The sequence below is a fragment of the Mesocricetus auratus genome, unplaced genomic scaffold (genome assembly GCF_017639785.1).
Source record: "Mesocricetus auratus isolate SY011 unplaced genomic scaffold, BCM_Maur_2.0 Super-Scaffold_6730, whole genome shotgun sequence".
NCBI lineage: Eukaryota > Metazoa > Chordata > Mammalia > Rodentia > Cricetidae > Mesocricetus > Mesocricetus auratus.
This window is the reverse complement of record NW_024429184.1, coordinates 3,277,794-3,304,661: the sequence shown is the minus strand read 5'-3', so window position 1 is coordinate 3,304,661 and position 26,868 is coordinate 3,277,794. Positions and strand designations below refer to the sequence as shown.

Here is a 26,868-nt window from a genome sequence, read left to right as displayed (position 1 = left end):
CCAGTTCTCCAAAGGGGACAGAGACCCTTAGGAAAGGGAGGGTGGTCAGCCCTACTGCACACAATGGTGATCAGTTCCCAGAGGAGTTAGTGAGTTGCTCAACAGCAAGCCTAGGACCAGCTTGTGGCTGTGGTTCATAAATGAATGTGAGAGTTGTGAAAAGCTGTCAACAGCACAGCTTCTGAACATGCAAACCACGAAAGCTTAATCCAAAATCTGATGCATACAAGTCTTCGAGGTCCCTGAAGGGAAGTCACGTGATCTCCCCACAGCCTTGGTTCTAGCCCCAAGTGTGCACTCTCCCTTCACTCACCGCTCTTACGCAAAGCTGCCTCTAACTCTGGAAAACGAACGACTCCCACAGCCCATAGGTACCAATTATATCTGCGGGGTGCACTGTTATTTGAGTTGCTGACTAATTCCTAAAACAAATTAAATAAATTCAGGTGATTTTTGGCTTGAGCCTGTGACAGACTTTCCAGCAGTTTTTCAAGTGTGGCCCGGAAAACTAGCCTTGACATTTGCACTGTGTACTTACGCAAAGTGACATTCTCAACACAGGTTATAAAGTAGAAATATCAATCAACTCTTAAAAACACTGAAGTTGCTGTGCCTGCAGGTTAAACTGTAGTGGTCAGTCCCCCATTTGAGCAGCCATGACAGGCTAACATGTGCTTGTATGACCTTGCTGCTCCTGTCCTGGTCACTAAGGTCAGATGCCCTCCTCGTGGCAAGGAGCCAATCAGAAGTTAGCTGGCAGGGCTGTGCTTTACAGCTCTGGGTGCGCTTTACAGATAGTGCACAACAGTGATGTTCAGAGCATAGCAACCGCCCTGGGAGGGCCTATGGGCCATAACAACCAGTTGACCAATCAACACAGGGAAGGTCACCCAAACCTGGAAGCGCACCAATCCTGAGACTGTTTCATACCCCTAAACACTCCCCTTACGCTGCCCTTTAAGATCCCTGCCTCAAGGTTGCTTGGGGTCTTTCTCTAGCCATTTGCCATGGTGGCAGGGTGAAGGGCCCGAGTTAATGGGGTTAGCTCGTTAAACATCTATAATAAAAGACTCTTTGCTTTTGTATCGAAATGGGCCTCTTGGTGATTTTGGGGTTCAGAATTTGGGCACAACGAAACATTTGGCCAAGATTTAAATTTCTGTGTAAAAAGTAAAATAAGCACATGCATCTCACTAGTATAAAAGCTTGCTTTTATCTTTAATAAATTACTAAGGTTATAAGTACACCAAAGAATTCTTAAGTTATGATTATGGGGCCAGAGAGATGGCTCAGTGGTTAAGAGCACTGGCTGCTCTTCCAGAGACCTTGGTTCAATTCCCAGCACCCACATAGCAGCTCAAAACCATCTGTAACTCCAGTACTAGGGGATCTGATGCCGTCTTCTGCCTACACACATGTGGTACTCAGACATATATACAGGGAAAACATCCATACTTATGAAATAAAAACAAGTTTTAAAACTTTTAAATATACTTATGATTTATTAACAGTAAATATTTGATTATAAACCTATTTTATATAGCTACAAGAGCTAACTAAGGTCACATAAAATTTTCTCAGGATAAAAGGGCTCATGAGTGAAAAAAGTTTACAAAGCTCTGGGAAGGTACTAATTAAACCCACATCTTACACAAACGTGGGAATTGCAAGAACAGAGACCTGCCAACCTACAGACCTAAGGGAACCCACAGCTACAACATGCTAATTCAAGGAAGATTACATTTAATGAAGAGAAATGCAGAGCTGTGCTTTCAGAATCAAGATCCCAAATGTACCAAACAGAGACTGGGGAGAGAGAGCACCTAAATTCAGTAGCTACTGTGTAAATGTCTGCTTCTAAAAATGCAAGTCAGCACCAACACACTACGTGAGCAATAAAACACAGGCTAAGAAAGCAAAAGAAAAATGTAGTAAGATATAGATGGCAGTTAGACGGGTGGTCTCTCCGGCTTACCAAGTAGAGAATACCAACATTTGATAGCTATTCTTAGACAATGGGTGTCTTAGTTGAGGTTTCCATCACTGTTATAAAACACGATTACTAAAAGCCACTTGGGGGTGAAGGGTTTATTTGGCTTACACTTCCACATCACAGTTCATCACTACAAGAAGTCGGGGCACTGCCGGGCGGTGGTGATACACACCTTTAATCCCAGCACTCGGGAGGCAGAGGCAGGTGGATCTCTGTGAGTTCGAGGCCAGCCTGGTATAAAAAGCGAGTTCCAGGACAGCCTCCAAAGCCACAGGGAAACCCTGAGAAGAAGGAGGAGGAGGAGGAGGAGGAGGAGGAGGAGGAGGAAGAGGAGGAAGAGGAGGAAGAGGAGGAAGAGGAGGAGGAGGAGGAGGAGGAGGAGAAGAAGGAGAAGAAGAAGGAGGAGGAGGAGGAGGAGAAGAAGAAGGAGGAGGAGGAGAAGGAGGAGGAGGAGGAGAAGGAGAAGGAGAAGAAGAAGGAGAAGAAGAGAAGAGGAGGAGGAGGAAGAGGAAGAGGAAGAAGGAGGAGGAGAAGGAGAAGGAAAAGAAGAAGGAGGAGGAGGAGGAGAAGAAGGGGAAGAGGAGGAGGAGGAGGAAGAGGAAGAAGGAGGAGGAGGAGGAGAAGGAGAAGAAGGAGGAGGAGGAGGAGGAGGAGAAGAAGGGGAAGAGGAAGAGGAAGAGGAAGAGGAAGAGGAAGAAGAAGAAGAAGAAGAAGAAGAAGAAGAAGAAGAAGAAGAAGAAGAAGAAGAAGAAGAAGAAGAAGAAGAAGAAGAAGAAGAAGAAGAAGAAGAAGAAGAAGAAGAAGAAGAAGAAGAAGAAGAAGAAGAAGAAGAAGAAGAAGTCGGGGCAGGACCTCAAGACAGGAACCAGGAGGCAGGAACCAAAGCAGGAGCCATGAGGGACTGCTGCTCACTGGCTCTCTCCGTTTACTTTTTTATGCACCGCAGGACCACATGCCCAGGGGTGACACCACCCATAGTGGGCTGGCCCTCCCAGGCCATCAATAAATAAGTGCAGACTTTGTCTACAGGCAATCTGACGGAAGCACTTTCTCAGCTCAGGCTCATCTTCCCAGACAACTCTAGCTTGTCAAGGAAATAAGCAAAGCAGCCAGGGCGGGGGGACGGTCTTCTGGGAACAAGCAAGCAGCTTCATTGTCTGTGGTGCTGGTTCAGAAGAAGCTGCGGAATTACGAAGCAACACGTTTCAGTTTGATAGGAGAGTAATTTTTTTCCAGCAACCAGTAAGCCGTCTAGAAACAGAGGAAGCGACTATCAGGGCTGGTGTCTGAACATGAGGAGCCACACATCAGACACAGATGACAGAAAAAGGCTTCTGTAGTAGGGTGTATGTACGTACACATGAAACTAAGACAAAAACTATCTGACGTGCTCACTCGGGTTCAGAAACAACTTCAGAAGGCTAAGTTGACAACAGCACCTGGGTGGTGGGAGGGATGGCAGAAAAGGGGACAGTTTACTTCTACCAGATAAATCTCTCTGCTGCTTAACTTTACACAGCAAGCATGTTTTCCCTGATGACCCCTCACATCCCAAAGCATTCTTTAAAATAACTTAATGAGAAGTATCTACATTCGACCTGTAGAAGTGTTTACATCCATGTGTGCCTGTGTTGTTTGGAGGAGAAAGGCTTGTGCTACGGCCTGGGGGTTAACCCCAGGGCCTCACACATGCGGCAAGCAGAGGCTCCATCATTGAGCGTGACTTCAGCCTTCGATTTCTAGTGCCAGATGCTTTTCCAGTGTTGTTCTGTTCCAAACAGATCTCACTGTGTGGCTCACGCAGGCCTCAGATTCACAGTCCTCCTGTCTTGGCTTCCCAAGCACCAGGATTACAGAGCCACCATGCCTGGCAACAGCGTTTTATTCCCTGACCCAGAAGTCAACTTCAGCTCCACTTAGCATATGAGCCTGCTTGTGTGGGATTTTCCTTCCAGGCATAAGTCACTGAACCACAGCTGACCTGAGGGCATACTTACCACATTTATCCTCTTAAATATTCTGTGTCCTTTCCGAAATACATAATCCAATCGCCGTCTAGCACCCGTGTGCTAGACGTTATATAAGACCGCATAAAATTTAGCAGCATTCATTTAGCTCTCCGAGGAAGGCAATCACATTTTCCTTTCACGAGACACAATTAACCACACATGGCATACTTTCCCGTTAAATAACACGGTAAGTGCTCAGTGGGTTTAAGGTGCCCGAGTGTGTGCGTGCGTGCGTGTGTGCGTGCAGGCTCATCTGCCCATGTGAGGACAAAGGCTGACTCTGGGATGTCTGCCTCAATCATTTCCCCAATTTTTCTTTCTTCTTCCCCCTTTTCTTTTTCTGAGACAGGTCTTTCACAGAACCTAAGATCGCCATTTCACCTAGCCTAACCAGCAGGTTCCACGGGCTCCATCCTCATGCACCACCACACCTGGCTTGCAAACTCAGGTTCTCAAGCACCCTCTCCCCGCTCACTGAGCCATCTCCCCGGCCCCTTTGCTAAGTCTCTCTCAGACTCCCCTAATCACCACGGGAGCCGCAGTACTTCCTTCTCCTTTAACCTTTCTTCCACTTCTCTTTGTCACATGGTCCTTAGAGTCAGGAGTCCCTACAGCCAAATCTTTAATTGTGAAAGAACTTCCTCTGGGCTGCTGCCAGGTGAGCGGTGACAAAGCCTCACGCGGGCTGGCAAGTGGAATGGTGTAGACCTGCAGGGCTGGCCAGGGTGCATTCACTAAGGTCTTTTGTGACCCTAGAACCAAGACCTCAAGGACACTGAGGCATCATTTTGCACGCCAGGGAGGGCTGAGCGGTCCAGAGTTAAGGCCTTGGTCACATGTCACAAAGCAAGCTACTACTACTGTAAAGTTTGTAACTCGAATCCTTCAGCCCTCACTGTTTCCAACACTACTCCTTCTTCTTTACCAAAATGGGAGGCAGGCCATTGGGGAAACCAAACCTACCACTGCTGCAAACACTAGAAATGGCCTTCCCGCCTCCCCCAACAGGTCTACACGAAAGGGAAGAGGAGACGAAGCCATTCCCAGCATAGAAATGCGGGTGAAGCAGGGGGCACTATTAGGCTCTCAGACTTATCCTGCACGGCCCCACATTTCCAGAAAAGGTACACGGAGTGAGCATGGAGCGTCAGATGAATCTCCTTCTTAAGTCTTCTGAAATGACTAAGTCAATATCCTAACGCACTTGAAACAGAACGGCCCGTGGCACCGTGAAGGAGTCACCTTTCGCCTGTAACTGGGACACAGTGCTGGGAGGGAACCAGGGCAGAGAGTAACCTGAAGTAACCTGAAGTGGGGCAGAGAGGAAGGAACCATGGGGTAAACCGGTAGCAGGAAAAGGAACAGAGGCACCAACAGAATGGAGACGGGACAGGACTGAAAACGCCGCAGGGAGGATGAACAGAGACGACACAGGTTTCTACATAACCAGAGTCCAGGGGGAGAGCTGTGACTAGACCAATTTTGATGGCCTTTGGATTTTACCTTTTAAATGAAGCCGGTTTACCTTTCCTAATTAAAGATTCGAACACACGTGCTTGAAGAAAGTTTCTCCACCCTTACTGAAGGGTACCAGGGAGCTCCGACCGCAGCAACAGGTCGATAGTACGAACCGATCACTCTCTAGCTTTTCAGGTCTGCAATCTCTTCCTCCTGCTGGACGGGACTGCTCTAACAATGCAACTGTACGTGTGTCCGAAACTAGTTCAGGGCCTGCCTAGCACACAGTACCCATACAAAGTTGGATCCTGGATGTATGACTCACGAGGTCACCGAATGTGTGTCTCCTTACATGGTACTTTTCTCTCTCTGCCTCCCTCATGCGGGCTCACATTTACAAGTTGTCTAAAAGCTGTTTTGGGTCAGGCAGCCCTGCTTGGGCTCACAAAACCAAACACTGTGGTCTAAGAGACGGAAAACTCACAGCAGGGCCCCCGCCCCAGGCACATGTTAAGCCCAAACCAGGCTAACACGCCTCACTTCACTTCCTACCCCCTAACTGATACGGCTCTGGCAAAACTCAGCTGACTCTTGCTTTTCTCCAAGTGGGATTAGCCTGGAAGCATCCATCTCCACCTCGGCAACTCTCACCACGCACCACTCTCCTCCAAGTCATTCACAAATTTCTTTTGTAATGGGTTTGCTGTGGTTTTTTAACCTCTTCTCATCTCCCTTTTTCTCTGTGACCAACCAGCTGAGTTAGGAGACTTTCAGCTGCATCTATTAAAGGCTGTGGGTGTTGGTCAGTAGTAAACCCTGTTATCGGCACATACAAAAGCCTGAGTCCAACTCTCAGAACCCCTAAAAAAAAAAAAACAAAAAGCAACCCCCATTCAACACACGTAAACACAAGCATGAAGAGTATCATCAGTAAAACGATACAAACACCGACTCTCACACACACTTCCCAAGGGCTCAATCCCTCTATCCCTCCCTCCCCGTCTCTAAGGGACATGCGGAAATGCCCTAGGTAAAAATGCACACTAGCCATACAAGGCAGGCCCTGCCTTTCTTGTTTCCTAGAGTCCAATGGATGACACCTGCCAACAGTTGAAGTAACACAGAATCTGTAATTGTGTCTGAATTTCTTGAGGACTTTTCTAATAGGTACACAATGGTCTTTTATGCGAGGAATTTAATCCATGTGACTAACTTGTTTAACAATGAAGGGGCAATAATTTTAGCTCCTTTTTTTTTTTAAGCTATTTTGTTTTGCTTTGCTTTCTGAGACAGGGTTTCTCCATATATAGCCTTGGCTGTCCTGGAACTCACTCTGTAGACCAAACTGGTCTCGAATTCTGCCTCTCGAGTGCCAGGATTATAGGCATGCACCACCACACCCCGCTTTTTAAAGCTTTTTTTATTTTTTTAATATTTTTTTAAAAGATTTATTTATTTATTACATATACAGTGCTCTGCCCACATACCCGCAGAAGGCACCAGATTGAATTGTAGATGGTCGTGATTGCCGGGAATTGAACTCAGGACCTCTGGAAGAGCAGTCAGTGCTCTTAACCTCTGAGCCACCTCTCCAGCCCTAAAGCTATTTTTAAAGATTTATTTTTATTATTTGTATCGTGTGTACATAAGAGACAGTAGAGTGCGTGCATGTGCTTACGGAAACCAGAAGAGGATGATGTTGGAATCTTTGGAGTTATGAGATACAGGAAGCCAGGCAGTGGTAATGCAACGCTAAGCGTTGGTGGCGCACGCCTTTAATCCCAGCACTCAGGAGGCAGAGGCAGGCGGATCTCTGTGAGTTCCAGACCAGCCTAGTCTACAAAGAGTTTCAGGATAGCCAGTACTATTATATAGAGAAATCTTGTCTCAGAAAACTAACAAACAAGACTCTTTTTTTTTTTTAATGAAACCCTTTCTCCAAAATGAATAAATAAAAAGTTACAGGAGGTTGTCAGTGAGCCAACATGGATGCTGAGAAGGAATTTCCCGTCAAGTGAAAGAGCAGCAAATGGTCAGTCAGCCTCTGAGCCATCTCTCCAACCCCGCATTTAACTCAAGAGTGAACCATGGAGCTGCAGTATAGTATAGCTCAGTACCTGGGTCTCGCCTAGGGCCCGCTAACACTTGGGTTTGTTCCCCAGCACAACTTTTAAAAAGTGTACCATGCATCTGTCCACTGTCTATCTTGGAAGGCGGTCATGCTGTCTGAACCTGTGACCCAGGGCTGTGAGAATGTTCACTTCTGTGTATGTCTGTTCCAACGGGAAATGCTAATTGGTGAAGCTGAAGGTGTAACTCAGTAGCACACAGGAAGCCCTGGGTTCAAACTCCCAGCACCAAACAGACAGACAAACAGACAACCAAAGTGCTTATGCAATGCTATGCACCCCAAAGACAGGGTATCTAACCCTAACCCTGTGCTCAATTAACTTTACACTTGAACCAAGAGGTCCTGGGATCAATTAGCATTCTGCCAACACCCTTTGGCAAGCTGAAACCTGCATAGCAAAAAAAAAAGGCAACTATGTTGTAACTTTATAGTGTCAGGGCATAAGAGGGGTGTGCGCGCCCGGCTTCACGCACTCCAGAATGTTCTCTTATCCCTGAGATACATTCTAGCCCGTGTGGTAGTTTATCGACCAACATTCTTAACATTCTTAAGCATTAAATGCCCGCTTTGTTTTAGCATTGTCCAATAAATATGCGGACAAATTGGCCTGCGATGTAGTCTGGGTCAGGAAGCGTATCTCTAAGATTTATCTTTGAAATTCCACTTGGGCGATTCAACCATAACTTACCTCTAGCTTGACCAGTGGTCCACTGATCACCTAGACCGGAGGGAATGTGCAAAGGCCCACACCTAATAAATTCAGTTATCGAAAAGCACCCAGAGTCACGCATGAACTATACATAACCAAAGAACTGAACTCTGGGGGCATCGCCGGCATGGAACGAAAGCTCTTAAGTTTTGGAGAGCTGGAGAAATCCGGGTGCACGAGCCCTCACTCACCCCTAACCTGGTTAAGAAGTCTGCTTCCCTTAAACGGTACACAGACAGGCAAGCGGGACTCGGAATGTTGACACCCAGATGTGCCAGCCAGATGTGCCAGGTGACTCAGAGGCACATCCCTGCCAAAGGACCTTTCCCCCCTCTCCAAGGGGGCTGGGCTTCAAGTCACCACCACCTCCCACCCCTGATTCTCTTAGAAGGAAGCGCGCCAAGCGTTCGTTCCCCCGGGAAGGAGGGCAGTGGGTCAGCCCCCGGAGCCCGGGTGAGAGGAACTTGGGGGGTCGGGGACTCACCCACAGGCTGCTGAAGTAGTCGAGGCCGCTGCAGATGAGCGCGCCCGCGTGCGCCAGCAGCACCTGGACGCCCAGGTAGCTGCCCAGGCAGTAGAGGCCGTAGAGCAGCGGGCCGCCGGCGCCCAGCAGCAGCAGCAGGCGGCGTCGGCGCAGCGCCTGCTCGCCCAGGGCCTCGACGCCGTAGTCGGCGAAGCAGAGGGGCAGCAGCAGCGCGGCCAGCACGATGGGCGTGTGCGCGCGGTGCAGGCGGCGCAGCCAGCGGCGGCCCAGGCGCGTGAGCGAGCTCTTGAACGGGTGCAGGAAGGTGCCGCACAGCACGGCCCAGAGCAGCGGCCGCAGGAAGGCCTCGAGGATGAAGTAGACGAGCACCGCCGCGCCGCAGCACAGGCACACGAACAGCACCGCACCCGTGTTGTAGAAGGCCTGCTTGATGGGCTTGTCGAACCGCAGCGCCAGCGCCGCGCTGCGCGGGGTCTCGCCCGGCCCCGGCGCGCGAGAGACCCGGGGCTCCGACCGCGGAGAGCCCCGCGGGCCCGGCGCTTCGCAAGGACCGCCGCCGCCGCGGTCGGCCATCGCGCCTCTGCCAGGACCGAGGGGCGGGGCGGGGCGGGGCGGGGCGGGGCAGGGCGGGGCGGGACGCCGAGACGGCGGAGGAGGAGAAGGAAGAGGAGCGGCGGGCGGTGCCGCGAGGGCTTGTGGGGTTTGTAGTCCCAGGACCGCGGGCAGAGCCTGCGCTGGGACTCACAGAGAAACTACAACTCCCAAGAGGGTGCGAGCTCACACGCCTCCGCCCTCCGGCCCCAATGGTCCCTCGGGGGACTAGGTGACAAGTTTTCGTGGGGGCGGGGAAGGGGAGCCCGCGAGAAAAACCAAGTCGGGGGACGCACACTACAGACTCCCTTCTTTGATTGATGGGCGTCAGCTTTTCCGGAGGCGGGATCCCGAAAGAGACACTTCCAGAGACGTTAAGACACTAGTTGTGCTTCAGCTTGCAGAATGTCTCTAAAGACACGGACGCACAGACTTGGTTTTACGGACATTTAATAAATACTTATTTTTAAGCGTGAGTATGCAGCGTGCGTGGGTGGCCAAAGAAGCCAGATCGGGCCCCCGCAGCTGGAGTTACAGGTGGTCGTGAGCAACTTGACTTGGGCGCTGGGACTAGAACTCGTGTGCTCTGCAAGAGTAATATAATAATACACGCTCTTAAACAGTCGAAAGTCCTCGCTCGTGCGTACGACAGGATTTTAAGTAGCTATTGCAAGTGTGACAGTCTCTAGCCTCAGAGGTTGGCTCCTAGCAACTCGTTTTATCCTTGAAACAACCCTATTGAGTTGTCTTGTTTGCAAACAGGAAACCAGGGGGCGCGGGGAAATGAAGCCCCTGGCCTCACACAGCTGCCAAGTGCTTGAGGCAGGATTCGCGCTGTGGACCCTTGCTCTGCAGCCCTTGTGTTCTATGCTAAGTGATCTGAACAGGGGAACCTTCAGCTTCTCCATAAAGCTCCTTGGAGAACCGTAATGCTCAGCAGCCCCTATTAACCGTTTGTTCCTAATCCAGGGCGGGAGAGTCGGTGTGGGAGCGATCTGAACGCCTCGGAGTTAAGTATATCAGTGTTCAAGTTCCACTGTTTGCTCCTCGCAGAAGTGTTCTCTCTGGCAAGGGATAATGGGAATTATACTTCTTACTACAGGGCTGTTGTGGTGGGGCATTGGAGGGGAGAGTGAGGGGGCTGAGGGAGTAAGCCCTCAGGGCAGGGTGCAGGTGCTTCTGCCCTGAGGAAAACGTTTTGGAATCCGAGCCCGCTTCTGGTAAGATACTTCAAACAGCATGTTTATCTGAGAAAGAGACAGAAGGGAGAGAGGGGGAAACGGAGAGCAGCGGAGCGCTGGTCTTTGCTCCTTAGCTGAATACTCGATATTGGGAGGATCCCACCATAAGAATTAGTAACCCCTTCCAATGTTTTCAACAAATTTTCCTTGTGAATTTCAGCATGAAATTTCTGTTTCTCTTCCTGTTCTGATGTAAATGAGGTAGTTTTCACGTGAAGAAGCCTTGCTAAACTAGGTCATGGTTGTAAAAGGAGTCAGTTAAGTGGAGGAAAAACAACTCCTTTCTATCTTGCTTATAGGTTCTGGGCCACTGGTTCTCAGTGTCTGGGTTTCCCCCAGTAAAAGTTTCTCCAGTTGTGTTCACGTTTTGCTGAGCTGCTTAACTGCTTTGTCCAGCCTCCTGAGGTCACCACCGCAAATTATAGTCACATTTGCTGTCGGGGTGCACATTCGTTGACTTGAGCTGCTCTCTACATAACAAGGCGTCACCTGCATGCCTAAATAAAAAAAAGGGGGGTGGGGGAACAGGGGGACACTTCACATTTGTTCAGAGCCATGAGTCAAAGTCAACCGTGGATCAAAATGCCACCCTGATGCTCAAAACTCACAGAAACTAGTGTCCACTGTCACAAGAGCACCCAGTGACTCAGTCACCCCACCCCCCAGATTTCTAACCCCTGCACAGCCAAAGCAGATCTGGGTCCCATTCGGAGTAGAAGATGAAGCCTTCCTACACAGTTCAGAGAATCTGTGTCTCTTTTTCACTCAAGCCCTGAACCAGACGATCGTACCCAACGGTGAAGCCTCCTCCGTGAGTGGCTCCCTCGTGCCTAACCTTCTGACAAAAGGGGTTCAAAAACGCATCCAACTGACTCCTCAAGCCTGCAAACAAAAATCAAGTTCCCATGAAAATGAAGTCACATGACAAACTCTTAACCAATGAATGAAAGGCCTGTGGGTGTCGCCTGAATTGTGTTGGGGCCTGTGGAACTGTACCAAGTCTCAATGGAAAGCAAACTTGCTGAGCCTTTCAAAATGGTTCCAATGGCCAACAGAGCTCACAGGCGTCAGTCAGGATTTCTAGTGAAGGAGTGAACTCTAACAGAAAAGAAACCAAAGCAGTGTAAGCTGAGAAGTGTTCGCGCAGCCTCCTGGACACTGGGGTTTCCTTCACCTCCCAAAAGTCGCTGGTTGATTTACAGAGCTCCTAGAGAGAGGGCTCGTTTCAAGGCGGTGTATCTAGGACCTGACACAGCAAGAGATATTCACAGTCAGAATATTAGGAGCTCAGCGCGTACCGAACCAGAGAGTGAACAGGTGGGACCCTTTCCCAACAGCCCATTTGTTCTTACTGCACGGTACTGAAACCTAAGCGCAGTGGTTCTCAACCTTCCTCAAGCTGCCTGTGACCCTTGAATACGGTTCCTCATGTCGTGGTGACCCCAACCATAAAATTATTTCATTGCTACTTTATAACTGTAACCTTACTACTGCTACGAATCGTGATGTAAATATCTGATGTGTGACACCCCACCCCATCCTAACCCCACCCCCACCCCCAAGTTTTTGCAACCTACAGGTTGAGGACCGCAGCCTTAGAGCATTCTTTTGGTTGCATGCAGAGCTAAACTACCGAAATGCAGAACTCTAAAGTTGTCAGGGCAGAGAGACGCAGCAAGAAAAGGCCACACCAGGGCTGAGGGTGTACAAGGCTGAAAACTCCGACTAGAACTTCTTGACTGCAGAGAGTTAGAACTGCAGACTGAGAACCAACTTATCTTGGGCTATTTTTAGCGTTCCCTCCCCAGCCATTCATTGTCCACTCCTGCCTAACCTAAGATAAAATGTATTTTTAGTAGCCTACTAGCGTTCACCCATCCAAAAACTGAGAATGTCACCAGAGACTAAGTACATAGCTGAATTTTCCCTTCTTTGATACAGCTTACCTACCTGTGGCCCTATTAATGTATTTAGTGAATGCCTTAATTTATGACATTCTTTGTTATTTAATGAATAAAATCTCTCTTGTAACCACTTCCATGCTAGAATGTGTCCCTTGGGGCAACCCGAATACATGTTCCTAGGCCATAGTCACTCACATTTTGCTTAAGAAAACAATATGTCTTATTCCTTTTGAGATGGGGTTGATAGGACCTAGAGAACTAAGTTTGAAAAAGAGACCCGAGGCCACTCAAATCTCAAGCTCATGGGGCATCAGCTCTAGGGTAGCTCTTCCGAAATGACATGCTTCTTAGATTCTCTTTGGTGGCACCAGAGGACTCAGTACAAAGCCCTCAGGGGAGACCAGCCCTCCTAGACACCCTTGATACAGTGGAGGACCCTGAGACCAGGTATAGCACAAATAATAAAAACCCAGGCTGGAGAGATGGCTCAGAGGTTGAGAATACTGACTTCTCTTCCAGAGGTTCTGAGTTCAATTCCCAGCAACCACACGCTGGTTCACAACCATCTGTAATGAGATCTGGCGCCCTCTTCTGGCACTCAGGCATGCATGCAGTCAGAACACTGTATACATAATAAATAAATAAATAAATAAATTTAAAAAAATAATGAAAACCCAGAGACAGATATTGGGGTTCAAGCTGAAGATCAGAAAAGAAAAGCAGCTGGTCACTAGAGAGTTCTTACCTCCACCAAGGCTCAGACTAAAAAGGGGGCGGGCGATCCTGTCCTCAGAGTGACTGCAGACTGCAACGCTCTCCACCAAACCTCAGACGGTCCTCCAGACTGCATCTGTCTCCACCAAACCTTAGACCGCCTTTCCTGGTGGCTCCCCCAGTTTCAGAGGAGTAACTGACATTTCCTCTGAAATGGATGACTGTTGGGAGTTAGGGGTCAGGATTTGGACCGCTGGGCCATCCCTTCCTTGGCTGTGTCTTTACAACACACAAAGACTGAGGCCACCCCATGGCGTAGATACCCAGACTTCCACTGTGATTCTGAGTAAGACTGAAAACAGAAGGTGGTGGGCGCATTCCAAATTGCCCAGACTAAACTATCTTGCTAGTTTGTTCACTGGGGGGGGGTAATGTGTTTGCTTGCCTAGATAGCATCTTGCAAACGGCTCAGCTACCCTCGAACTCAGGATCCTTCTGCTTTGGCCTCCTGGGTGCTGAGATTATAGGTGTTATCTAAGCAGAACTGTTCGTTTATAGATGAAGTCTTGATGCTCTGAATCCTATGTGTTGCACAGTTAGTCGTACGCCTGGTGTGGCAGAATATTATTTTTAGGTGTGTGACTTTTGTTTATACTGCATTTGTTTAACTCTGTGAAGTTGTGATTCTTTGCCTGTCTAAAAACACCTGATGGTCTAATAAAGAGCTGAACGGCCAATCGAGAGGCCAGAGCAAGAATGGGCGGGGCTGGCAGGCAGGGAGTATAAGTAGAAGGAGAACTGAGGAAGACGGGAGCAATGAGAGAGCAAGGAGAGGAGGACATCAGGGGCCAGCCACCCAGCCACCCAGATACCCAGACACCCAGACACCCAGACACCCAGACACTCAGCCACCCAGACACCCAGACACCCAGACACCCAGCCAGCCACCCACCCAGACACCCAGACACCCAGCCACTCAGCCACCCAGACACCCACCCAGACACCCACCCAGACACCCAGACACCCACCCAGACACCCACCCAGACACCCAGACACCCACCCAGACACCCAGATACCCAGACACCCACCCAGCCACCCACCCACCCAGCCACCCAGCCAGCCACCCAGACACCCAGACACCCAGACACCCATCCAGCCACCCAGCCAGCCACCCAGCCAGCCACCCACCCAGCCACCCACCCAGCCACCCAGCCAACCACAGACTAAGAAGGAAAGTAAGATATGCAGAAGTAAGAAAAGAATAAAAGCCCAGAGGGAAAAGGTAGACAGGTTAATTTAAGATAAGAAGAGCTGGCAAGAAACAAGCCAAGCTAAGGCTGGGCATAAGAATAAGACTCTGTGTGTGACTTATTTGGGAGCTGGGGGGCAGGGCCCCTCCAAGAGTAAAAACACAAAAGAGCCGAAGGAGTAAAACATCCTGGCACTTCGATGAGGTCGCCTCAGCCTCCAGCAGGTCTCGTGACCTAGCTGTCATCCCATGCACGCTGATCATCACACTGCCATCAGCGTGACCTCTTTAAGACGCAAGCTGGCAGCCGGGCGTTGGTGGCGCACGCCTTTAATCCCAGCACTCGGGAGGCAGAGGCAGGCGGATCTCTGTGAGTTCGAGACCAGCCTGGTCTACAGAGCAAGTTCCAGGACAGTCTCCAAAGCCACAGAGAAACCCTGTCTCGAAAAAACAAAACAAACAAACAAACAAAAAAAAAAGACGCAAGCTGGCCTCTTCCGAGCCTCTTCATCCCACCACGCAAGGGCCTCTGAGCGACTCTCTACAACTTGCAAGGTCTTAGGTGATCAGGGGCTGGCTCACTGTGCCTCATCCCTCTGCTCTCCTAATCTTCCAGTTTTAGGAAGGAATGGAGAACAGTCCTCCAGAGACTCCCTGACCCTAATGCCTCCAACCTGGTAGAATGTGTAGCCCACTATGGCAAAAGGCACTTGGCGATTGTAACTAAGCTAAGGGGTTCTTGAGGCGAAGAGATCATTTCTAGGTTATGGTAGAGAGGGGCTAAATAGAATCTCAGGTATGTCTACCAAAGGAAGAGAGGGAGATTAAAACTACAGGAAAGTAGTTGGTATACCACATACCCTAGAGCCAGAGCTCAGAGTGTCCCTTGAATGACAGATTACGGGATGCTGGCAGCTATCAACAACTGGGAGAAACCAAAACATGAGTCCGTCTTCTGTGACACCTCCAGAAGAAGCATCTCCTGCTGCCGTCATGATTCCACCGAGATCTCCGGCCCCCGGAACAGTGAGGCAATACATCCGTGTTGTTTTAAGTGACTGACTTTGTGGAAATCTGTTGCACACATAATAGCCTTGTCAAATGCAGTTGGGGCCAGCATGCATCCTGTCCATCTTTCTCCTTGCACTGCCTTCCCCTTTGATGGAGATGCTTCTGTCTGCTCCGCCTATTTTGGTCCATCTCTTTTGTCTTTGTCAGTTTGGGCTGCTATCCCAAATTACTTTAGACTAGATGGGTTCAAATAGTTGAAGATTAAGAGGTCTGAGACCAAGGAACCAGCATGATCAAGTTGTGGTGAGGGTTCTCTTGTCTCTTCATATAAGTATACTGATCCCATCCCCTACACACACACACACACACACACACACACACACACACACACACACACACACGCTGAATTCCCAGTAGCTATCATGGTGGAAATTATGGCTTCAGCGTAGAAATACTAAGGGAACACATTCAGCACACAGCTTACATCTTTTTAACAATAATTTATTTTTATCTATTTTATGTGCATTGATGTTTTTCCTGTTTGTGTGTCGGATTCCCTGAAACTGGAAGTACAGACAGTGGGTGCTGGGAATTGAACCCAGGTACCTCTGGAATAGCAGCCAGTGCTCTTAACCATTGAGCTATCTCTCCAACCTTTACAGCTTGTATCTAAACACAACCTCAGCATCCTTGCCTGCACTCCTGGTTGTCCTCATGCTGGTGGAAAAACCCTGGCTCTAGGTTTCAACTACACAAGAGCTTCTCCTTAACAGTGCAGCCTCTGCATCCTCTCAAACCAGTCCCAGCAGAATCAGCAGCTCAGCTACTGCAATTTCCCTCCTTCCTCATGACTCGGTAGACTCGACTTAGTTTTTCTTTTAAAGCCACATTTAGCCGGGTGGTGGTGGTGCACGCTTTTAATCCCAGCACTCGGGAAGCAGAGGCAGGCGGATCTCTGTGAGTAGGAGGCCAGCCTGGTCTACAGAGAGAGTGCCAGGACAGGCTCCAAAGCTACACAGAGAAACCCTGTCTTGAAAAACAAAAACAAAACAAAAAGAAAAGAAAAGAAACAAAACCAAATAACAAAAACCCCACATTTAATTAATTACTCAGTGTGTGTGTGCACATGCAAGTGTATGGAAGCCAGAGGACAACTTATAGAAGTTGGTTCTCTCCCTCTACCCTGTGGCCTCTGAGGATCAAACTCAGGTCATCAATCAGGCTTGGCAGTGAGTGCCTTCCCCCACTAAGCCCCTCTACTTATTAAGTGATAGTTTAGTCACCAATAAGGGCTTTCATTGAAATTCTTTCTTTTTTTCAAACTTTTCAAGATAGAGCTTCTTTGTGTAGCTTTGAAGCCTGTTCTGTCACTTGCTCTGTAGACAAGGCTGGTCTTGAACCTCGACCCCACAGAGATCCGCCTGCTACCTGCCTCTAATGGGGCTAAAGTCATGAATCACCACCTTCCGACTCATCGAAGTTCTTAAGCCAGGTATCTTCAATGAAGTAGCTGATTCACTTGAAATGGGATTATAGATCACCACTCACTGCTTGATAAGGTACCAAACTGAAGCTTCCACACACTGAGTTTTTCATATTGCTTCTCTCCAAGGACTTAGGTGACTAAAGCGACACCATTTTCCTATTTGTCAGACAGGACAGGTTGCCAACTTTCCCGAGGCCTGTAACGATTCAGGGAGAATGGAGACACATGTCAGAATTAAATGACACACAGAGAAATGAAATGGGGAATCAAAGGGCACCAGAGCAAAGCAATAAGGAATTACAAACTAGATTTAATGACATCAACAGGAAGGGCTTCAAAGTATGTCGAGAGTTTATGTTTCTAAAGTTTAATCCTGATTAATATATTCCGAGTATAACTTAATCCTCTAAAGATAAAAGTACATGTGATGACCAGAGAACAGAATAATCATTTAGGTAGCAGTTAGGAGTGTTGCTACAGTTACTGTACATAAATAGAAACCCGTATCTTTATTAGTATTGTGTGATACATCTTAGAGTTAAAAAATCCACATCGGACAGGCTTATAAATATACATTTATATATATATACATATATAATCTCAAAATCAATCATGGTTGAACATTAGGTACACAACTTTTTATAAAACAAATATAACCCGTCCGTGTCTATTTAAAGGCATAGTTTTAACAAAATAGTATTTTGTAGACAGTCTCAAAAAAACGGAGCCAGAATTACGTTCCAGCGTGTCAGTGTGTCAGTGGAAATAAGGCGTGAGGAGAAGCTGTGTTCACTCTTCAGGGTGCAGGGGTCAGGGCATTCTAGGTGGTGAAGCAGGGAAGAGTCTAGTGACCTGGGTGAATGCCACACCCACTGAGCACTCAGCGACCTTAGAGCATGATTACATTCCAGAAGAATCAGATTGAGTGGTTATTCGCCTCATAGCAAATATTTGAGAGAAAACTGAAAATACGACCCGGTCGTTGGTGTGTGTTCTTAAACATTTAAGAACACACCCCAAAGACTAGGAGATTTACATACATGTTCCCATTGCCAGCACATCTAGGCTCAAATTTCCTTAGCGGCTATTTTCATGAAAAGGAAATTGTATGCAACTGAAAACATGTCTGGGCTGCCATGTAACGTGCCAGTTACTTAATTATATATGAGTCTTGGCTTCTTAATGGTATGGAAAAGTTAAACCACAATGCTTTTACGTTCTTGACAATTCATATCATGTTGGATAGAGGAGGCAAGGCTTAATAAAAGATCCAAGAATCCTTTCTACAAACTAAATTGTTAAAATTCAAGGGTAAGTATGCTTATAATACATACCATGTTTAATCTCTGGGTGTTAAAGTATATAAGAGGTCAGAAAAAGAACCAATCCTAACAATAACCTTTAGTGCTCAGGGTGTGTGTGTGTGTGTGTGTGTGTGTGTGTGTGTGTGTCTGTGTCTGTGTCTGTGTTTATGTATAAATAAACCCCATCTGTCACATATGTACCAAGTATATATACATATAAACACACTGGAAATAACCAACTGTTAACCAAGAAAGCGGTTCTGTTTAGAGAGTAAAGATGTACAACAGATCAACTCCAGTCACCTCAGTACATGGTCTATATGCTGTTTCTCACACACTGTTTCATTATATGAGATAGATGTGTCATGTGTCACTTGTATAAAACACCCCCATGCCCTTATGATAATTTTAAAATTCCCTATACAGAAATAAACTACTCTAAAGCATAGAAATATTCACCAAAAGAGCATCTCGACAGTGAAACATGTTCATGACTGCCACACAAAGTTGTGACTTACCCAAATTGGTTCCTTACTGTTGCCTCTCGAGTGCCAACTCCAGGAAACATGTGTAAGGATGCCACTGTGCTATTCATTTACAACAGCAAACCAACTATGAATCACGTTTAAACCAAGTATTCACTAATTTTTACGACTAGCTAATAATACGTTACTGGCGATATGGTTTACAACCGACTGGATAGATAGTATACCCATGACTAAAGCTACTGTGGGAAAACCAGAGTCTACAAGCCCAGCCCAGTCTACTTCCTGTTTTTATTCAGCCTGCAAACTAAGAATGAGTTTTTCATTTTCTAAAAGCTTTTTTGAAAGTTCAATGTAACATTGTGGCATCTGCAAAGTATACAGAGTTCAAATTTCAGTTGTTTTATTAACGTACAGCCATGCTCTTTCATTTATGAACTGTGTGTGGCAAAGTAGAGCATCTGGGACAGAAAAACAGAGTTAGAAATGTTTACATCCTGGCCCTTTTACAAGGAAAATTTAAGAAATCCTGGGGCAGAGCTAAGCTTGGCATTCAACTTCAGTGCTAGTATCACTTAAGACAGAATCCTGAATACAGACAGCAAGCTTGGGTTGTAAAAATAGTGTAAGTGTATTGCAATGGAAAGCCAGCCCTCGGTTGTCCAACTTTCTGGTTTCTTTGAGGACAAAAACCAACCCAAAGTAACTGAATGAAGCTTCTGGATTCTGTCTGAATGCACGTTTCACCATAGTGGGACAATTTAAGCAATGGAGAGTTCCGTGTTGTAAGACAGACCATGGTTTAAGAAAGTCATGCTTTAAAGTTACCTAAGACAAAGGCATTCCTCCAGTCATGTCCAATCGACACATTAGTTATAAAAAACATTAATAGTACTGAAAACGTGCGTGAGCTGGGGGTGTAGGTGGGTGGTGGAACACCTCGATAATGTATACAGGGCCTTGGGTATGACCATCACTACTGCAAAAAATAAAAGAAAGAAAAGAAGGGAGGGAGGGAGGGAGGGAAGGAGGAGGGAAGGAAAGAAGGGAAGAAAAGAAAAAGAAAAAAGTACCGAAACAGCTGATAAAAATAGTCAAAAGGTTTTAAGCAGAAAAAAAAAGTGGTACAAAATAAATGTGTCCAGGTCCTCAAATACCGCTTAAGACAGTCCTCATAGTCACTGTGAAGTACTAAGGGACAGGAAGGCACCTACCTGATTTTTTGTTTTGTTTTGTTTTGTTTGTTTTTTGAGACAGGGTTTCTCTATTGTTTTGGAGGCTGTCCTGGAGGCTGTCCTGGAACTAGCTCTGTAGACTAGACTGACCTCGAACTCAGAGATCCGCCTGCCTCTGCCTCCTGAGTACTGGGATTGACCTAGCAGATTTTAATATGAATAGCAGGTTCTTTTAGTTGTGGGAGTTTTAAAGATTTTGCATGAGGTGCAGGGAGTCCTGTGGGCTTCCTCCACCCTCTTGAAAGCGCGCTGAACCAGCATCTCTAAGGTCTTGCCAGAACTGGTAAGTTTGCCAAACGGTGGACCTCAGTTTTTCCTTCTGTAAGGCTGGACTACTAATAGACGCTCCCTCTGGATTCAGATGAGTGAATCCACACGGAGCACTTAAAACAGCACTACATACATTTTTCCGCCACTCACATTCCATTCACTTGGGCATTTTACCAAAAAGCACTGATAGGCTTCTCCCCTCGGGACAAACACTGTATTAGAAAAGAAAACCGAATTGTCAGACCTGGTGGTGCACGCTTGAGCTAGCACAGCCAGGAGTCTGGAGAAGGATTGAGAGGCCCTGTGGAAAGAGAGAGAATGAATAGAGAGATACAAGTAGAAGTTCCAGGGTCTCACTATCCTTGGGGAGTGGGTGGTGGGTGGGTTGGGGGGGGTGGTGGGAAGCATGGGAGGATGGGAGAGTGAGGGAATGGGGGGATGGATATGCAAATAAGAGTGTTTCTAAAAATTAAAAAAAGTAGAAGTTCCTTAGATGAGGTAAGAATGGATGAATCCCAGGTCTATAGGGCTTTAACTCCAACACGTCTATCAATGGATTCTTTTCTGAGATGACGGTCAGCTGTGGTGACACATCCCTTGCCTGTAGATCCTTATTTCAGGACAGCAATTATTGTTTAAAGTGCCCACCAACTGATGTCTGCTGAGAGGCAAAAACCACACTTTCACTAAGGTTCTGTCGTTTATGTTTTGGAAGACCTGGTTTGATCATGAGTGGGATAAAAAACATATAAAAAACATAGGCTAGCAGGGTAAAGTATATAAAAGAGATTCCTCTGGCCCAAGTAAACTCAAAAAAGGTCTGTAACTCGGTCCATCAGGTTGCTGATTACTTACTAAGAAGTAGCATCAGTCACAAGTAGAAAGAAACGGCTAAGGAGGGGGTTAGCAACCAAGGAAGAAATCAGAAATTTCAGTAAATTCTGACATGTATGATGAAGAAGCCCAGTAGGCTACAGGAGTGCTGAGTCGGACCTAAAACTACACAGTCCAGAAGATGGAGGGAGAGATAACTAAGTTAGAGCCTCACAGACGAGCTCACATCATCCACAGGAGGGAAGACTGGACAGGTGCGAGAGAGCAGGCTGGAAGGAACTCGGGGCCCTTCGGGGCCACTGCCTGTCCCGGCGACACTGGAGAAGACACTGGAGCCTAGGAGAGCTGCTCGCATGTTACTGTAAGGGCCAGGAAAACTCTGAAAGTTCCAAGCGGAAATACACAGAGCCGGCCACTAAAGTCGAAAGACGATGAAACAGTTGCTTGACTTGGAACAATAAGTGGAAGGAAAACACCACTCATTCCTACGGTGAACTGAAGTCTACATTGACTCTGCTATTTACAGATCAACTACTGTGCACACAGAGGGTATAAAAATACTGGGCTCCTTATTTACAACACGGGCGTCTCTGTATACTCCCGACCCTCGCTCCTAAGCCAACTGCGAATGCCGAGAAGCTGGTATATACCGGCCATGCTTGAGCCAAGCTTCGCCGGGATCGGAGGGCTTAGGGAAGAGGCTGATGTCGTCACCCGGTGGAACCATCAGCTTGACCCTTGAGTTTGAAACTGGGTATGGGCAGTGTCGCAAAGTGGCTCTGTGGTTCCCCTTCAGAAGAGTCTGAGCATTCTCCCCACAGGCAGACATTCACCTCTGACACCAATCTCGGGGATGGGTTTAGAAACCATCGTCTGGTGTTGCTCAACTATAAAGTTGGAGCCAGCCTGGAAGCGATGGGGACATATCAGAGAATTCTGGTATGCTACGGGTGGATGCGCCCACAGTGTAAGTGCCCACAGTTACTCTCCTATAGAAGCTGCTAGCGTGCGCTATTTGGACTAAAGGAGTATCTGGCTCTTTTGAAAAAAGGAAACACAGAACTGAACATTTTTAATGTATGCTCTTGGTGAACTCACCTTAGGGCCCCTCCTCCCCAGTTTTGATCCTGATGTCTACAGCATTTAAAAACGCTGGTGTGTGTTTTCCTTAAGATGACTTGTCTGTCATAATGCATATCGTATTATACTTAATGTATGCTAACTTGAAAGACACCACTGGCAGAGCCACCCATGAACACCTTAGTTGGTAGAACACAGAGGCAGAAGAGAGCAAATTCAAACTACTAAGAATTCAACTATTTTTTTATCATTAAAGCAATTTAACAACTTCAGGAATATTCACAGTTCTATCTTTTCATCTTTCCTCACAGCAATGTAAGACTGTTTCCTCATAACTGCTCGCTAATTGAGAAGATACTTTAGATAAACACAACCACTCGCTTGGCGCTATAATCTCTCCCATACTCCCAATCCACTGTGTGGTGATCTAAAAGCATTTAGGCTCCACAGAAATGCTCTGGAGAGGCTGATGATACACTCGTGACATCCTGTAAAGTCCTCCACGGCAACATGCAAAGTAGCCCTCTTGTGCAGAACCGCTCAAAACAAAGACTGTTCTGAGGTAGCGTTCCGTGTCTAGCTCTCTCTTTACCTTGCTATGTGTTATCTGATCATGTCAGCCGGGACTGTGAGGCATGCAGGCCAACAAAAGGTTGCCTTTGCCTAGGTTCAAATCCCAAGCCAGTATGATGACTCTCCCAGTTTTACCAAGCTAACGAACGCACAGGCACTGTATAGCTCAAACAGGAAGCATTTGAAGCGTTTGCAAATGTTTAAGCAGGGTTGCCTTGACAATCCTGCTTGGCTAGGAGAAAAGGTTGGTTTTTTTTTTTTCGCTCTCTCTCTCCCCCACCCCCCCTAAAAAAAGTGAAATTGTGACTTGTTTTTGAACAATAGAAGCTAGAACGATACAGGCGATTATAGGAAAAGTATATACGGAAGGCTTTCCACACCATCTGGTCTGTTGGCCTCTCGGCTGTGGCTAAGGGGTTCCCATCAGCAAGTAGAAGGTCAGGGCGACAATGAGAAGCAAACAAAACGGAGAGGAGAAGGTCTGGTAGGCAGCCGACGGCATGAAGATGTCTTCGTACTTGTAAATGCTGACTACACGCTCTGAGGCGGGTGGGGAGTCTATGTCGTGCCGGGTGATGGAGCCTTCAACACAGAAGCAGAGGGAGGGCCCATCAAAAGCAGCACAGCAGAGTTACACAGGCAGAAGTACTACAGACAGGTCTCCACGGACACACACACACACACACACACACACACACACGCACGCACACACACACACACACACACGCACGCACACACACACAGTTGCTTAAGACGTGGAGTCGTCTCGGGTGCTGGGGTCACTGGCAGGACTCTCTGCTGTGGAGCACACATGACAGGGAACGCAGAGATAATCGTCCACTTTACTCCCGTAGATGAGTCTCAGGAATCTGCAGTCGTCCCCTCCCCAAACCAGGACAGCTTACTGTTCTCTCTGTTCTGTGGCTGCCAGTGCTAATATTTACATTTGCACAGACTGTATGGACTTCTATTTGCCTCTAATAAATTTAAACTCCCCAATATCGAATAGTGTGTAACCTTTAAAACTTTTTAGATGATTAATCTTAAAAATAATTTTTAATTCTGGGCATGTGCAGAGACAATAAATCCATCCTCTGGAGATGAAGTTACAGGTTGTCGTGAGTCACCTGATATGAGCTCTGGGAACCGAGCGTGTGTCCTCCACAAGAGTAGTGTGTGCTCTTAACCACCCAATAATCTCTCCAGTTATAGGGTGTAGGGGAAAGATCACGTACTCAAGATACTTTGGGGTCGTGGACAGGGGTAAGTGGGACAGGGGAGGAATATAAGGAGAAGGGAAAGCAGATCTCTCTCTCGGATGCTGGCTGCTGCCGGGGACATTAGAGCTCTTCTCAGTAAGCAATTGCTACATTCAATAAAATATCTTAGACCTCCTTTTCAGGCGGCATTATTTCCATCGTCAACAGGGGTTTAAAAAAAACTATATTTTTAATACAAACAGTAAATGTTACTAATTTCTCCTCCTCAAATCTTTGGGGGAGCAGTAAACGCAGGGCTTCGTGCGTGTGTGCTAAGCAAACGCTCCATCACTGAGCTATCTCTCCGTAGCCCCAAACCTCATAGACACGGGTCAGGAACTCTAGTCCCGAGCAAAATCTCCCACGCAAGCCTTTGCTGACTGTGAGCTAGTAAGAGCTAGCCAGCCTTTGGCTGGGAAGATGGCCCAGTAGCTAAGAGTCCTTATTCTGCAAGCATGAGGACATGAGACCCTAAATTTGATTCCCCAACAGCCATGTAAAAGGCCAGGCACGGCTGTATGTGTGTGTGTGTGTGTGTGTGTGTGTGTGTGTGTGTGTGTGTGTGTGTGCGTGTGTGTAACCTGAGCACTGGGAGCAAAGGTGTCTGTCTGTACCTGAGCACTGAGACATCCAAGGCAGGCAGCAGGCCAGCAGGCCAGCATAGCCCAAAAGGCCACTTTCCAGTTCAGTGAGACTCAAGAAATAAAGCAAGCCTGGCACTTTTATCCCAGAATTTGAGAGGTAAGTGGATCATAGTGAGTTCCAGGATAGGTAAGACTGTGTAGAGAGACCCTGACTTTAAAAAAACAAAAAAACAAACAAAAATCCGCACAGGGTAACAAAGGAAGACATTCAGTATCTTACTCTAATCACACACCTGTGCATCCACATGAATGTCCCACAGGGGTGGGGAGAAGAAGAAAGGGGGGGAGAGAAGAGGAGGGGAGAGTAGGGAGGGGAGGGGAGACGAAAGGAGGGGAGGGAAGGGGAGAGAAAGGAAGGGGAAGGGAAGGGAGGGGAGGGGAGGGACTATGGCAGACTTCCCTAGCCAAAAGAGATTGACGTGGAGGATATCGGTGACTTTCCAGCTTTCCAGAAGAGGGGGGGGGGGAAGGGAGGGGGAGTCTGCAAAGGAGACTGACTAAGGTAAGGAGCTCTTGGACGGAGCTTTTCTCTCTCTGGCCACCAGAGAAAGGGAGGAAGCCCTGTGTGTTAAATGCCTAAGGGCTGATGACAACATCAGGAGCAGAGAGTCTGCCTCTGTCCCAGGACCTCTGGCTTAACCCTCAGCACTGAAGAATAAAATGACGAAAAGAAACGGTAGTAGATCTTTTTTTTTTTTCCTTCAAACTACGTGCTATGATGCACATCTGCAGTTGGGGCTTCCAGCAAGACTAAGGCAAGAGAGCTGCTTGAACCAAGAGTTTTCTTTTCTTTTCTTTTTAAGACAGGATTTTTCTGTGGAGCCCTGGCTGCCCTCAACTCATTCTGTAGACCAGGCTGGCCTTGGACTCATAGAGATCCACTTGCCTCTGACTCCTGAGAGCTGAGATAAAAGGTGAGCACCACCGTGCCCAGCAAGGTTTTCTATTCTTAAAAAAAAAATTAAATAAATAATAATAAGTTGTAAAATGCTTAATGAGGTAAAGGCAAGTCTATCTACCTGGGGAGAAGAAAAATACTAAAGCTGGGTTAGGGAAAGTGAGGACAGTCCGATGACCTGAGCTCAGCTAGGGGTTTCGGAGTGTACGGCACTAGACACTGAACCTAGGCCCATGAATGCGCTAGGCGTGTGTCTACCATTGAGCTACAGCCCAGCTTGCTTTTATTTCCCCTTTTTTTCTTTGAGACAGGGCCTCAATAGGCTCACCAGGCTGGCCGTGAACTCACTCTGAAGTCCAAACAAGCCTTGGACTTGTGATCTTTCTGCCTTGGCCTCCAGAGTAGACGAAATCACAGGCCTGTGTCACCAGGCCTGGTTTGCCCTGAGTGGGGTTTTTACAGGCTTTCTCTCAGGAAGCCATGCCCAGACACAGCACAGTAAGCATCTGCCCCAGCTCCTGCCTGCTACCCAAAGTCTCCAGCAGGCAGGGAGATACCCTCTCCCACAGGGTCCCGCTCACTCTGTACCTAACAACACTTACTCCCTGAGCCTTGCCTGGCTGCGTGGGCTATGCCACACGCCTCCAGCTCACTGCTTTCTCGAGGGAAATAGAATCTCCAGTCCTTCAAACCTTAGCCCAAAGTTTACGCTAAGAGACTGGTATAGGACCCCCGACCCACAGATGTTAAAGGGGACAAATGCAGCCCAGGCCAGCACTTGGAGTCGGGGGTGGGGGTGGAGGGATAGGTCTGTTTTGCCTGAAAACAATGAGAAGAGAAACCCGGAGGAGCTTATACCATCAGGCAAAGCCAGATAAATATGGAACCCTCCATATCTCAGAGAGAGTCCCCATTATCCAAGGTTCCTCTCTCCGAATCCAATGACCACAGTCACCTGCAGTTCAAAAATAACACGGGATAGCAAGGTATTTTGAGAAAGTGCAAAGGACTGCATTTTATATGATTTTAATATGACTGTGTACTGTTATGACTGTTTCATTAGTATATTATCATCACTGTAATATTATTGGCATCACTGTAAATCTCATACCGAATTCTAATACACATCATGTCTAGGGCCGAATGGAATTTCAGGGAGACGCCAGAATTCCCAGTGAATATCTCCAGCAGATGAAATGGGACCCCTGCACAGCATTTTTCAATTTGCCAAAGCAATTCTATGTAATTATTTTCACCCGCTAGTCAATAAGCTTGTGAAGTAGGTATTATTATTGCCCCCCACTCT

At 47.4% G+C, this 26,868-nt stretch overlaps 2 protein-coding genes across 6 annotated transcripts in view; both read right to left on the bottom strand.

Moving 5' to 3' along the window:
- The window catches only part of Tmem245 (transmembrane protein 245), an 83,387-nt gene extending 74,014 nt beyond the window's left edge, over window positions 1-9,373 (bottom strand). For all 5 annotated transcript variants that reach the window (XR_005873964.1, XM_040738144.1, XM_040738151.1 and 2 more), the window contains exon 1: window positions 8,785-9,373. Coding sequence is in view for 4 of the 5 variants with exons in the window: in XM_040738144.1 (XP_040594078.1) it covers window positions 8,785-9,357 (573 nt within the window). In the remaining variant the exon portion in view is untranslated. The remainder of the gene's footprint in view (window positions 1-8,784) is intronic.
- Window positions 9,374-17,270: 7,897 nt separating this feature from the next.
- The window catches only part of Frrs1l (ferric chelate reductase 1 like), a 31,573-nt gene continuing 21,975 nt past the window's right edge, over window positions 17,271-26,868 (bottom strand). The window contains exon 5 of the mRNA XM_021230920.2: window positions 17,271-23,343. Within this exon, the coding sequence (XP_021086579.2) occupies window positions 23,171-23,343 (173 nt within the window). The 3' untranslated portion in view covers window positions 17,271-23,170. The remainder of the gene's footprint in view (window positions 23,344-26,868) is intronic.